Raw genomic sequence first — 14,641 nt, forward strand, 5'->3', positions numbered from 1 at the left:
AATAACACCTAAGAATAGCAGATTGTCATAAAAATCAAAGGTCTTTTGATTTTGATTTGTAGGGCTTTCATAAAACTCTTGGAACAACCAAAATACATACATGTATATTTTGTCCAATATTCTTTTCTTTCCATTGTTCTTGTTTTTGTTTTTACGAAATTTTTATTAAAAAATTGATAGAAAATCATGTATACATGTATATCGGCATACCGATATACTGTTCATCGACAATACAAACAATTACATACCGAAGATTTTTCGCATTCACATCAAATTACATGCGTTAATTATTCATTTTACATGAAACCAAACATCACCTACCAAAATAGTGTAAAACTAACACTTGACAGACTATTTATGCAAAATATATTTTTAAACTTTGGAAAAAACTTTTAGAACAGCTGAATTTCATATGTTAATGTCATTCCCAGTGCGCTCGGTCATCTCGGGGCCTGCTCTGAGTGACTGACGAAGATGGCGTTCTTGCAATGGACGACGCGACGCGACGAAGAGGAGATCCAGCAGGCTCAGGCAGCGCTTTCAAGACCTCGAGACAGGCAGGAGAATTGGAATGTATGACTTCTAGAACCAACGGGAACCATATTAAAGAAACCTCCCGGAGACTGCGCTATCAACCTGTAAGCACCCTGGAAAAAAAATGATAATAAAAACGCAGCCTCTGGTGTTTCGCCAGGGCGTCTTACAAAAGGAGAAAAAGAAGAACCGGGGTTATCGCCTACCTTGCAATGACCAGGAGCGCGTGTGCGCGTTACGATTGTCCACAGTTTGATAGGTTACAACAGAAAAACGACAACAGAGACCATACAACACGTTCAACAAACACATCATGTACCACAAGACTTGCCTTACCGAAATATATACATACCTGTTTCCCCTGTAGAGATTCCGACTGTTGGTGTTGTTTCTGACGTAGTTGGTGTGGGTTCTGTAGTTGTCGGGGCAGGTGTTGTAGACCCCACAGAAGAAGATCCCTCCTGTGTGGTACTTTGACTGGTAGTGCTCTCTGTTGTAGCCGATTGTGATGTTATGACATTTGTTGTTGGTGTGATGGGTGGCAACGTTGTTGTAGACTCTACTGTGGAAGAGCTGGTAGTAGGATTTGCAGTGGTGGTGGATAGAATCGTTGTACCTTCCGCTGTTGTAGGGCTGTGAGTAGTGGTTGGTGAAGTAATGGGCAAAGTTGTTGTCGCTATTGATGATGAACCTTCTGTTGTTGTAGGGCTGTGAGTAGTGGTTGGTGTAGTAGCGGGCAAAGTTATTGTCGCTTCTGATGTTGTCTGTTCTGTTGTTGTAGGACTTGCAGTAGTCGTAGTTGTATTGGGCAACGGAATTGTAAAGTCTGTTGTGTTAGGACTTGGAGTGGTTGGTGGAATGGTGGTAGGAATGGTTGTAGCTTCTGTTGTTGCAGCTTCTGTTATTGTAGGACTGGGATTAGTTGTTGGTGATGTTGTAGTGACCATTGTGGTTATCGATCCGACCGGGGTTACCGCAGACGTAGTATTTTGATGATATACTGTACAGAAGACAAAGGATTGATGTTTTTAAAGTTTGCTTGAATACCGCTATAATCATAGGCGCCGGAAGTGGGGGGGCAGGGGGGGCAGTTGCCCCCCCAGTCAAAAAAGTGGGGGGGCAAAACGCATTTTTGCCCCCCCAAAACGCCCCCCCCCCCCTCCAAAAAAAAAAAAAAAAAGCAGTAAAGGAATAAACATGGTTTGTATTTTTAACCCAAAAGAACATAACAATAATAAAAACCTGAATTAAAGCACATATACCATTCCATTCAAAGAAAAGGAAAGTTCACAGGAATTAAATTTTTATAAACATTGCGCATGCTACCTATACGGTTTATAATAGCGATACGCGCATATCGTGGACATATTGTGCGAGAATGGGAAAACGTGTCTGTTTTTTTGGTTTTGTTATAGGGGTGAGAAGACATGAGCCCCTGAACGCTGGCGTACTGATGGGGGGGGGGGGGTATATCTATACGATACCAGTGATTTACACATGTTGCTGTTATGACATGATTTTCCGGTATTTTTTCTCCATTTTTTTTTAAGTCATACCTTTTTATGCGTTTGTTGGAAAATAAGAAATTCCCAAATTACAGTCGGGCGAAAAATACGCTTATTTAGAAGCCTTTATGACATGGTCTGCAAAGTGGCTGGGCTCGAGCCCCTCCCCCCTCACTTTTTGAAAAAGTATGTTAAAGAGAAAAAGAAAGAAAGACGGAGAGAAAAAATAAGTGACCTGCCAATGTCACAAATAAGGCATAAAAAATGCTCATCTGACCGTAATTAAATGCCTAAAACCCCAGAGCTTACGGGTGCTCCGCCCCCGGACCCCACCAAGGGCCCTAAGGCGGGCCCCTGGATGCTCATCTGACCGTAATTAAATACCTAAAACCCCTGAGCTTCCGGGGGCTCTGCCCCCTGGACCCCACCAAGGGCTCTAAGGCGGGCCCCTGGATGCTCATCTGACCGTAATTAAATACCTAAAACCCCTGAGCTTCCGGGGGCTCTGCCCCCTGGACCCCACCAAGGGCCCTATAAGGCGGGCCCCTGGATGCTCATCTGACCATTATTAAATACCTAAAACCCCTGAGCTTCCGGGGGCTCTGCCCCCTGGACCCCACCAAGGGCCCTATAAGGCGGGCCCCTGGATGCTCATCTGACCATTATTCAATACCTAAAACCCCTGAGCTTCCGGGGGCCCTGCCCCCTGGACCCCACCAAGTGCCCTAGGGCGGCCCCTGGTTGCTCATCTGACCGTAGTTAAATACCTAAAACCCCTGAGCTTCCGGGGGCTCTGCCCCCTGGACCCCACCAAGGGCCCTATAAGGCGGGCCCCTGGATGCTCACCTGACCATTATTAAATACCTAAAACCCCTGAGCTTCCGGGGGCTCTGCCCCCTGGACCCCACCAAGGGCCCTATAAGGCGGGCCCCTGGATGCTCATCTGACCATTATTCAATACCTAAAACCCCTGAGCTTCCGGGGGCCCTGCCCCCTGGACCCCACCAAGTGCCCTAGGGCGGCCCCTGGTTGCTCATCTGACCGTAGTTAAATATTAAAACCTCTGAGCTTCTGGGGGCTCCCCCCCCCCCTCTGGAACACGTCAATGGCCTTAAAGAGGCCCCTGGATGTTCATCTAACCGTAATTAAATACCTAAAATCCCTGAGCTTCCGGGGGCTCAGCCCCTTGACACCCTGCCGAGGCTGGACCCCACGCCAATTTACGCTCTACCTGATCGTTAATACTTCACTTTGAAAAACGTTCCGCGGGACCTGCATGTAACGTGTAAGACTGGTGGTGATGCAGATTTTTCGTCTGCCCCCCCCCCTTCCGAACGTTTTTTCTCATTACGTCACTGCCCTCGGAAGGTGAGCCCCCTGGAATGTTTGCCCCCCCAATCCCAAACTGCTTCCGGCGCGCCTGGCTATAATGATAGTAACATTATGAAGCGCCTAGAACTGTTCACGTAATTAAAAAAACAAAACATGTAATCAGGGGATTATTGTTTTATTTAGGGAGAAAATTACTTCCGAAAATTGCTTGAAGTCCTGTTAAATTTTCATCAAAGGTATATATTTCGGTAAAGGGTACTTATTAGATTTTGGAACGTGGTTAGTGCAGTTACACGGAGTGAGTGTGGCAGGAGTATGTGGTGTGTTTTTGTCTGTTAAAACTCCTAGAATTTTTAAAAATCAAATCAACCCGACCCTGTTTAAGATCACGTGAAAGAAAGAAAAATTAGATCTCAGACTATCTTCCTTTGTTAAACCAGATTTTTTTGGATATTTTTTTATTTTTTAAATAATTATTTATGTTTTATTGATCGTTCATAATCACATTTTTACAAACAATCATAGGTGTAATTACAATTATAAAAAAAACTTTAAAAAAGCAAAAACAAAAACACAGCAGCAATACATGATACCATAAGATAATACAATGACAAGCTAATGTCTTAACTCAACCGCAGGGGGCTTGGAGACCAGCATAAACAACCCGATCATACAAAAAAGAAACCTGACCAGTTGACCACGGGCAGACTTCAGCGACAGGGAATAAAGACCGCTCCCCGAATCCCCTGCGGCGCATTCTTTGAGCAAGAGTTGGCAACGAATATTCAGAAACTGTCATGTATCTACATGAAAACTTCAAAGTTAGGACAAGGATGAAAAAGAGCCAATGTTTATTCTATAAACATGCAATTTGTTGTATGCACGTTATACATTCTACATTTTAAAAAAGGTTGAACATCGAATTTCCATTTTTTTTTAATGGGTGGAAAGAATGTTTCTCGTTTTGCAAGGAAATACTCAGTTTCTTTAGGTGTCTTGACAAATGATTTTAATGCAATCTTAGTTGGTAAACTGCTCTTGAATGTACAGGTGTATATAACATATTTTAAGAGAAGGAATTAATATGATACGAATCTGTCAGAAGGGATACCAAAAAGCTTTTCAAATTGGTTAAATTAAAATGTGAATCAACTTTAAGGTGAATTAAGGTTAACAATTCATTCCAAAGTGGTGTTACCTTCTCACATTCACAAAATAAATGAACTATTGTCTCTTCTTCTTTGTTACAAAAAATACAATTAGGGGAGTCTTTCCTCATGATTTTATACAAAAATGCCATCAAAGCGTTATAACAGATTTTTAACAAACTTATGCCTATTGTCACGTTTGCATTTTAATAGAAAATTAACCTTAAATCAAACAATTATGTGATTCATAAAGGGAGAGGTTACAAAAATAGAATATGTGTGTACACTATACCTGTTGCATTGTACCAGCAGATGTAAGCATGTTTTGCATCATCGCATGACAGATGATTCCACTGGCCGGCTTCTGTTCTTATCATGGCTGCGCAAACAGGGGACTCACTCCCAGAATATTCCGATGTGAAGTAGTCATAATACGCGGGTATCGTCGTGCCAAACTCTACCGATAGGTAAGTCTGTCCACTGCCGCCGTCTGAAATCTGTTGTGTTCCGATCCACACCGTGTCCAACCTGCAGAGATACAAACAGAAACGGGGTAGGTTTTCCAACTTCTATGATGTGAAAATGTGTAAGGCGTTAAACACTAAATGTAGACACTTTCGTGAAATAACTTATTAAAATAAAATTTAGATATCTTAATGCACGTATGAAGCGGTTAACCGCGGCGTTTTTAAAATAAATAATAAAGTGTGAATGAATGTCAACTGCGCGCAACAAAGGTCCTGCGCTTATTCACTGACTTCTGTTTTTACATCATTGTATATAATAATAAACACATATAGATAAAAAGTGCGAGAATTCTCAACTCTGACATGACAACGGGTGTTTCAGGATATGTATGTCCATGCCTTGAGCCATATTGCATGGCCGTCCAGAAGATTTTTTTTTAATGTTGGGGACCGGGGTAAAATGCAATAAATTATTAAAAATTTATTGCATTTATTTTTTATTTTTCATTTATGGAAACTGCCCCCTACCCTAGCCCCCGCTGCGTACAGTCATGGTTCAGTGACAAAGCAATGGCCTCGTAAATGTGAGGCCCCAGGATCAAAACCGTGTCGATGTGCTATATTATTGCCCTTTTGTGGGGCATTAATCCTCATTACTGTCATTTATGATTTAGGGGCGTAGGTCCCCTAGTTGATAAGCATAGTAGCATACACACGCAAAACACACATTGGCAAATTATTATTCAATAAAATCTGAGAATGTATACTATTGTCTAGATCTATTATTTTTAAATTATTTTTAAAATAATTCCATAAATTGGGGTAAAACAAAAAATATTCCAACTTTATGAGCGACAGTGTATATACACACAGTTATGTATGCGCGCGCGCGCGTGTGTGTGTATGTGTGTGAGTGTGTGTGCGCGCGTGCGAGTGTGCGTGTGTCCGTCTAATTATTGTATGCCCAATTTAAATTTGATATTTCCCAATCACTATCATATTTTACTACAAATTGAGCTAAATCACCCTTGTTTTGCCAATAACTGCCCCAAAATAGGTCTAACTCCTATTATAACCCCCACATTGTGCAATTATATACCGGATACGCCATGGATAACGAAAATCACACTTACTTCGAGCTTTCTTGATAGGAATGAATGAAGTCATTCAGCGCTTGGTCCTCTATGAAGGCCAATTTGGACCCCATGGCCGCACATTCCAAACTGGCATCCAGTGCTCTATGCTCGTCCATCGAAAACCAGTAGCATTCGGTGTACCAATGGGTCGTGTATGGCAACATGTTAACAGGGCAAACTTAGATGAAAAACAAAGAGTACGGAGTATTATTCTGAAAGTACAAACTATTCTGGAAACGGTTTTATCTTTTGTGTTAGGAAAAAGAGTTTAATGTTGAACAGATTAACATTGAGCGGAATTGTAAACTCTTATCGTCGCGTTAGTGCTTGTGCAGTCGTTTGTTTTAACACTACGCGTACCCTGCCGGCTTTTAGAACAATGACCTTAAGCAATGTTTTGTTCATTATGACGACTGGCATTTGTTTTACTAACATTAAAAAAAAACATCGTTTTCGGAATTCCACCCAGGATGAAATGAAGCGGAGTAGGGATATTCTTTAAAAATGCTATCTTCTGATTTGACTGAAAGCATTTTGATATAGTGACAAGCCAACTCACAAATTAAGGCACGACATTGGGGTATGACGACTGTAGTCTGGAGGTGTATGCGATCGTGGGTAGCATCTGCGAGCTAGAACACCATTGAAAAGTCACAGTTTAACCCTATTTTAACTGGGCTATTTCAGACCAGGTTTTTACTGGGGGGGGGGGGGGTCAATTTGACCCCCCCCTAAGATCTCGGCCGTTTCACCGCCGATCGCCGCGAAAATTTGCATGCATGTCAAGTGAAGTGTATAGAATACTATGGTAATTTCAAATTTTTGAAAAATTCATTCATTTGCATATTTATGGTAATTTATGCAAATAAGGTCATAAAATTCACATTTTGGCCCATAAATCATAGATTATTCATATTTAAGTATTCGTTTTCACTACATATATTTATTAGACCATTTGGAATAATAATACAACACAAAAAATTGGATGAGCCAGGTTATTCCTTATGTTATCTCATGTTTTTATAATTTCTTATGTATTTCATTGTTTTTTTAACTTATGTATTTTATTGTTTTTGTTGTTTTATTTCATTTATAACTACAATTCAACTATTTTGACCCCAAAACAAACATCTAAACTTTAAACAAGACTGAATAACCAATGTTTTATCTATTTTTAGGAAAAATGACTTTTACATATGTTTTGTACACAAATCACGAAAATGAGCGATTTTCGGGCTGACATGCAAAGACAAAAGGTCACGCGACCTTGTAACCGTAGGTCCGATTTTCAAAAAAATTGTTTTAAAAGATGCGTAAGACTCGAAAGTAAAAAGTCATGAGAGGAAAATTTTATATCTGCCGCGGTTTCGGAGAAGTCGCGAAATTTCTACAGGGGGGGTCAAATTGACCCCCCCCCCAGTTAACGTAGGGTTAAAATTCAGAAATTATCTCAAAATAAATTCATACAATAACATTTACATCATCCCGAGGACTTTGAGTGTGTACAAGGTACCTATTGTTTTTTAAAGATTTAAAGCTCATTCTGTAGATAGAAAAAAAGGGGAATGGTAACTTTGGCGAGGTTCCATCCTGTGGTGCTACGTCTGGTTTGCTTTAAAAGCGTAACTGTACACAATTGAAAATATCCTGTAAACTGTGCAAAACCTGAGAGCGTTTTATCAAATGGTGGGAAAAGGGAATTAACGAAGTTGATAAATATTGTGAATAAAATCAGCGTAAAAAGCTTTGAATAAAAATACATATATCAACAGAAATGAGAGATCGTTGGTCAGTTAAAATCCGAAAACCCATTCCACCCAAGCCCGTATTCATAATTGGGCAGTAGGCTGGTCAACAAGTATTGTTAAAATTCTCCTGTCACAAGTTTGGGCTGAAGTAAAGAATGTGAGTCAAAAGCCATTATTTGTGTTTTTTCTAATTCCAAAAGAAATCGCTCCCTTATATACATTGACTATTATTCAGTTGAAAAAAGAAGGTGTCAATAGAAAGTCTTATTACAATCAAAATGTATGGTCGAGTGGTTACGTCGCCGGACTGTCGATCACAGGGTCTGCGGTTCGATTCCCGCCGCGGCACTAATGTCTTTTGGCAAGATATTGATCTACATTTGCCACACTCAACCCAGATGATGTAAATGGGTACCTGGCAGAAATTAAGTCCTTGGAATGCTAGAGCGCTATAATGGCAACACAGCCGCTAAAGCCTGGGTAATAATCTGCAAGTTTGGAAGCGCTTAGACACTTAATTCTAATTCGCGCATATAAAAGCTGAGTATTATTATTATTATTATTATGATGATGATTACAATCTTGCCCATATCCGCACTCCCTTCGAAGGTAACACTTCTCATTGAATGATAGAAAACGGATAAGGTCTACTGTCAATTTATTTGAAATGATCAACACATGTATTCTTCGAAAATAATATCGCTAGTGATATTCGTTTGTCTCGCAATGTGGTCAACAAGGGATCTAAAAGATCACGACGTTTCGTGCGCTGCTGTAACACTTCGTCAGACAAATGAATATCACTAGCGATATTATTTTCGATACTACAACCGAAATGAGTAATATTTTAGCATATGTATTCTTTCTTTCATTTGGGTTTAGTAACCTTTGAGTTTTCATTGGCTGTTCGAGATATACACCCTATACTCCTTACACGTGTGACATGGCGCAGCGGACAAGTGAGCAAAGAACACTAAGGTATCATGAGATAAGAAGCTAGGAGGCTGTTAAAAATAATCAAAAGTTATCCTATATATTGAAACAAGGATCTGTAAAAGCCTCGATACTTTGCATCATTTCAAACAATGAGGTAAAGGAGTACGAGCCATGATTTAGCTTTTAAAAGGATTTCAGACCAAAGAAGCGAACGCATATATGGCTTGACCCACATTCATTCCATCACTCAGCGCTGTGAATAAGTATTACTTCACGTCAACCTTGCGTCAATATTTTTATTTCTCCAAAATGAAATGGTCAAATTGAAATTTGGAACAATCAGAGTATTAAACTTGGTGTAGTATATCACCACCATTATTTTTCATCAAATTTATCATTCAGGTTGTCACATAATAATAACACAATCAGACAGACCCTTACTTTTTCACAAGTAAATAAGTTCGTTAAAGGGATAGTTAACTTACCAGTGAATGGGTTTGGATCAGGTGGTTGCTGACAAATAACCCCGACCCTTACTTTTTTACAAGTAAATAAGGTTCGTTAAAGGGATAGTTAACTTACGAGTGAATGGGTTTGGATCAGGTGGTTGCTGACAAATAACCCCCTCTTCAAAATCTGAATCTTTGTCACAGGGGCATGCTACCCATTTCCCATCGTCTCGCAGCATCTTGGCACAGTCGAAGCCAGATTCGTTATCTGGTTCGTCCGATTCCCAGTTGTTGTAGGTCAGTTCCTCATTCAGCATGTAGTCGCGAAATAAATCTTCTTCATAAAGATCATTGACGCCTATCCAGTAATGACTGCATATACGGTAAGTACAAGGAACAATAGACAGTATACATGTATAAGTGAGGGCGCTAATAACAATTATAAGATAATGACGTGGATCCTAGTCAAATGATTGATTGAAAGCGTACACGTGACCAAGCATTTATTTTGCCTAACGCGTAATTTGGATAATGACCGGTCATTATCAAAATCATGTTATAAAACATCACTTTATAAAACAAATAAAACATAATGTTATAAAACAAATAAAACAAAACTTTATGAAACAAATAATACACATCATTTTGTTCGGGCATTAGTAAAATTACCCAGTACATTCAAAACATTCCAAACACCATCGGCTATCGCCTCGGGCGTGTTAGACTGTTCCAAATGCACCTTGTGTGGGTAACTCTTACTAATGCCCTCACTCACTGCTGTGTATTATGTGTATACTATTAACAAGCTGTACCTTTGGAACAGTCTGAACCTAAACAACTCAATGCATTAGCCGAAGGTGTTTGGACTGTTTCGAACGTACCGAGGGTGGATGATTATACTAAAGCCTGAAAAAATGATATCATAACATTGTGGCAGGAATATGTCATTTTACAAAGAAAGACGTACGAGAAAAAAATGCTAAATAATGGTCGTATGAAAGTGCTAAGGACCAATCATTTGATGAGGATCCAAGTCATCATTTGATAAAAACAGAATGAATGGCCACCAACGACCGGATGGTAAATGGGAACCTATCCAATATGTTGCAACCGTCAATGTGGTGGGATAAGAATTTCCAACGAAATTTTCTCTCATTTTTCATGCTTTTTTAATTAGTGTAAAGTCTGCTTACTTTTTTAGACAAAGTTTGGCGAATGTGCTACACACAGAGAAAAGAGGTTTGAATTTAATCCCTATAGGGAGTAAATGCTTGTCGCATAAGAGACACCCCTCAGGCAGTAAATTTACTCCCCAATGTAGGGAGCAAATTTACGACCCACAAGAAGGTATAAATGTGGACCCCAAGGTAATGATTTGACTCCCTTGAAGTAGTGAAATTTGCACCCAATGGTGCTTAATAAATACCTTTTGGTTCAATTTGCATGAAAAATGGGTTCAAATTTACACCCCGTGGGGTTGAATTTTATACCCTATATGATCGATTCCACAACACCCTGTGGGAGTAAATCTACACCCTAAGGGCAGGAATTTACAGAAAATAGATATGTGGGACTACAGTGCGACTCTCTTTTGGCACCATAGGGTTTAGGGTTAGGGCTGAAGGAACAGGGGAAACAGGAACGCCCAGTTAAGAGTTGGATGAAAATCCCGTTAAAATTCACGTTGAAAACTTTGAAACTTGAAAAACAAGATTCCTAGCTTCCTGAGCCGAAGCTGAGATTTGCGGCACACGTGGAATACACCCTGGAAATGTACATCGCGCCGACATGGCAGCATTTTGCAAAACGCGGTCATATATTGACCAATCAGAGCTCGTCTGACTAAAATAGGGTGTAAAATTACATCCCTCAAATGACTTTTCTGTTCACCCTTGTGTATTTCCGTGTTTTACTCACTAAAAGGTGTAATAAGGGGCTTCCTATTTTTCCAATTTCGTTTTACTCCCCAGGAACACCTTTTATTTCTCTGTGTGTAGATGTGGTAAAATTGACCCGAATTATTGACGGGTCTGTTTCTGGCGGGGAACCCTAGGGGCTGAACCTGACAGCTTGACGTTAATAGTCTTATAGCTTTACTTTCAACAAGTAGTAACTTCTTGCTTTCAACTAGTACTTAAATAGTATAAGTGCTTGTCAAGGGATCATTGGTCAATGAGCAAGTTCTTAGATAAAATCTTCGCATGGGCTTATAGCATATAGGTCATTTGTACAAAAAGACGAATACTGGTTTCGTGCTCATCAAAGTTATGTTATTCATTATTCATGCATGGAACAAAGCAAACAAAAGGTATAAATGCATGAAGCACCTTCATCACTTTGGTATTAATTTGTCTAAACTGCGAAAAGTGGGGCGTGTCCATGTGAAAAAGATCTGTGGATATTTGTGGGTGATCTTTGTTATATGTGTGTATGTGTGTGTGTTCGTTGTGTTTGTGTGTCTGTGTATATACATGTATATATATATATATATATATATATATATATAATACTATAATGCATACTATGAATACTATTATGCAAACCTCTTAGTTCCTTCGGTGGTTAGGAGGTCGTGAATAAATGTGTTTTCATCGCCAGTGAAGATAGATGGTACATCTCCACCGTAGTCGTTTCGGCATACCAGTCGAGCATCCTCGATTTTGTCTTTATTCTTTTTGTGGACATGGTAGCAAAAGCCGGTATGTGGACTCAAGGATCCTTCAGAACAAAATTGTCCGTCTATAATTAAATTCGAGTAAGGAATGCATATCAATTTTACACATTTTTTAATGTGATTTCATTTTATTTCATTACAACTTGGTGACAATTAGATCAATGATGACGATTGAGGACATACTTAATAATAATAATACTAACACTAATAATAATGACACTAATAACATAATAATGATGACGATGATTGATGGTGATCACTATCATCATCCACATAATAAAGTTAAAATCAATAATGAATGAAACAACAGATGTTCAAAATGAATTCTCATGCGCATATATCCATCACAAGATTAGTGATGATAAGGTGCTTACAAGGTAGAACTATTGCATTTACTTTAACCCCGATTTTAACCTAGCCGTCCTAATGTTCACAAAGCATGTCCTACACTCGAGATAAGACTGACAAATGTAAATGTCTTTCCAAAATTATGGTTACAAAATATAAAACGATAACTGAACCCTAACTGAACCGTCAAAGAAACTGTAGCTTGATTAAGGACATAATTCTTGAAATAATAGTTTAGCAAAATTAACCTACGGTCACGTGGTAATGATATTCAAATAATGAGGGAGGAAAAACTTTTAGCCAAATTATATTCAATCAAATAATAAATTTATCAAATGCAATTGTTTATCATACTCACGGACGTCCGTGGCACAAAAAAATCCACCCAGGAGGATAGCAATACAAACTATCAACGTCATATTCTCCTTTCAAATATTCAATATGTCATATTGAATTAGCTTCAGTTGCTTGAAAATGTTAGGATACGCTGTACAGCAAACGGAAATTCATCATCCATTCTAGGTGATTGGGAGAAAATTAAATGAAAGAATTCACATCCTCCTTTACAGTTTTGTCCACTCTTTGCCTTCTACTTAATTTCAACGTTCAGTCTCGAGAGAGTAATGCTTTCGACCGTATCGTCATGGTTACAGCGTAAATATTATGCAGACGTTTCATATTTTGATGAAAAACCGATACGAATAATCGACCAGTATCGATCAACCTTGCCAATGACACTTAATTCATACGTCAGTGTATTTGCGACCGAAGTAGGTCAAGTAAGTCGTCAAAGACATATTAAAGAGATGGATGAGTTCTGGGAAAGGTGATGACACAATTTATGATTTTTTTTCTTTATTATTTAGATGTCAGTTTGGAAGAGTAGGTCTATCATTAAGGAAATATTGCCTTTAAAAAAAAGAATGGGTCGTCAAATACTCTCGAATTCGAATTTTGACAAATAACGTTCAGGTAAAGGTTGTGCACTTTCAAGCCACGCGTTTGTGTAGTCCCATTTACACATTTCTGTGTACAGTACTTCAGTTAATGTGACCTCTAACAAAACAGGGCCAATTTCTTATCATTTTAAACCAAAACATCACAGTTTACACCAATTATCTGCTACATCCAATCGCTCCCATACATTCTTTTCACAACGCAGTCGCATGACTAGAACTCAAATTTATCTTTAACATTATGTGCGTGTGCTTGATGTATCGACCAGTCTTAGACTAATTAATTTTCTTTTCAAGAAATGATGAGGAAAGCAACATCTGTTGGCAGATTAGGACGTAGTCCAGTAAATTCATTTGTATACCTTCATTTGCCTTTCATCTTTCACTTGCTTTTTGTGACGAATAGAGAGAGATAGAGAGAGAGAGAGAGAGAGAGAGAAAGAGAGAAAGAGAAATAGAGATGGAGAGGGAGCGAAAAACAATGATGTAAATCGAAAGAAAACTACATGTATAAAAAAAAGGAGAGTAAAACGTTACTCAACATTTTTATTATGACCTTTAGAAATCCCACAAGACTCACGATCAAGATAGAGCGAGAAAGAGAGAGAGAGAGAGAGTAAGTGAGAGAGCGAGTGTGTGTGTGTGTGTGTGTGTGCGTGTGTGTGAGTGTGTATCAGAGAGAGAGAGAGAGAGTGTGTGTGTATGTGTGGGTGTGTGTGTGTGTGCGTGTGTGTGAGTGTGTATCAGAGAGAGAGAGAGAGAGTGTGTGTGTATGTGTGTGTGAATGTATGTGCGTGTGTGTGCATGTGGGAGAGAGAGAGTGAGAATTTAATACAAATGGCCAAGGGAGAGAAAAATTTAAATGAAAGAGGGATAATTTGACAAAGCTTTATTGTTTTGTTGGTTCATAATTTGATATATATGCTCAAAGAGAGAAAAAAAAAGATTTTATTCAAATAGAATGATTCGTTAATCCTTTGTCAAGAAATCGGCTTACGACATTCTGGAAACTAATAAAGTAATTTTGAATAACTGTAGTAAATTGGATTTTTGGAGCTTATATCATTAGAAAAGTAAACTGAGACATATTAATTCTTTATTCAAATCAAATGAAACAGGGAGAATTGTTACAATCTATATGATAACAGAGATTTTTCCTCGCTTCTAAATTTTAGAAAATGTAACTGCCAGGTGTTCGGTGCGATAGATCTAACTGAATCTTAAAGTTCGAACCGTTCGAAACACCGAGGGAAACAGAAGGCGACAGAGGTAATATAAAGTACAAAGTTGCCCTTAAAGTTGGAATATTTCTTTTAACCCCTTTTCATGAAATAATTATGACGATATGATTCATTCTTGATAAGTTTATATTATATGTATATTCGTAAGTGTAATCTTATTAGAACTT

The 14,641-nt window shown here is 38.9% G+C and overlaps 1 protein-coding gene across 1 annotated transcript; it reads right to left on the minus strand.

The window, feature by feature from the left end:
* Window positions 1-231: 231 nt before the first annotated feature.
* On the minus strand, window positions 232-12,780 carry LOC105444337 (A-agglutinin anchorage subunit-like). Its single transcript, XM_030982815.1, has 6 exons — window positions 12,636-12,780; window positions 11,799-11,994; window positions 9,389-9,627; window positions 6,120-6,300; window positions 4,812-5,047; window positions 232-1,534 (listed from the first exon to the last, which is right to left on the minus strand). Exons 1-6 carry the CDS (start codon window positions 12,694-12,696, stop codon window positions 867-869), a joined length of 1,581 nt encoding a protein of 526 aa, XP_030838675.1. The 5' UTR covers window positions 12,697-12,780; the 3' UTR covers window positions 232-866.
* Window positions 12,781-14,641: the final 1,861 nt, after the last annotated feature.

The sequence above is a fragment of the Strongylocentrotus purpuratus genome, unplaced genomic scaffold (assembly GCF_000002235.5).
Source record: "Strongylocentrotus purpuratus isolate Spur 01 unplaced genomic scaffold, Spur_5.0 spur5_scaffold_13, whole genome shotgun sequence".
Lineage (NCBI taxonomy): Eukaryota > Metazoa > Echinodermata > Echinoidea > Camarodonta > Strongylocentrotidae > Strongylocentrotus > Strongylocentrotus purpuratus.

Excerpts from the sequence above, each read along its gene's own strand:
- LOC105444337 (XM_030982815.1), bottom strand. The coding sequence starts at position 12,696 with ATGACGTTGATAGTTTGTATTGCTATCCTCCTGGGTGGATTTTTTTGT. Across the intron at positions 11,995-12,635 it reads TTTTTGTGCCACGGACGTCC|ACGGACAATTTTGTTCTGAA; the intron begins GTGAGTATGATA and ends ATTTAATTATAG. Across the intron at positions 6,301-9,388 it reads TGATCCAAACCCATTCACTC|TTTGCCCTGTTAACATGTTG; the intron begins GTAAGTTAACTA and ends TTTTCATCTAAG.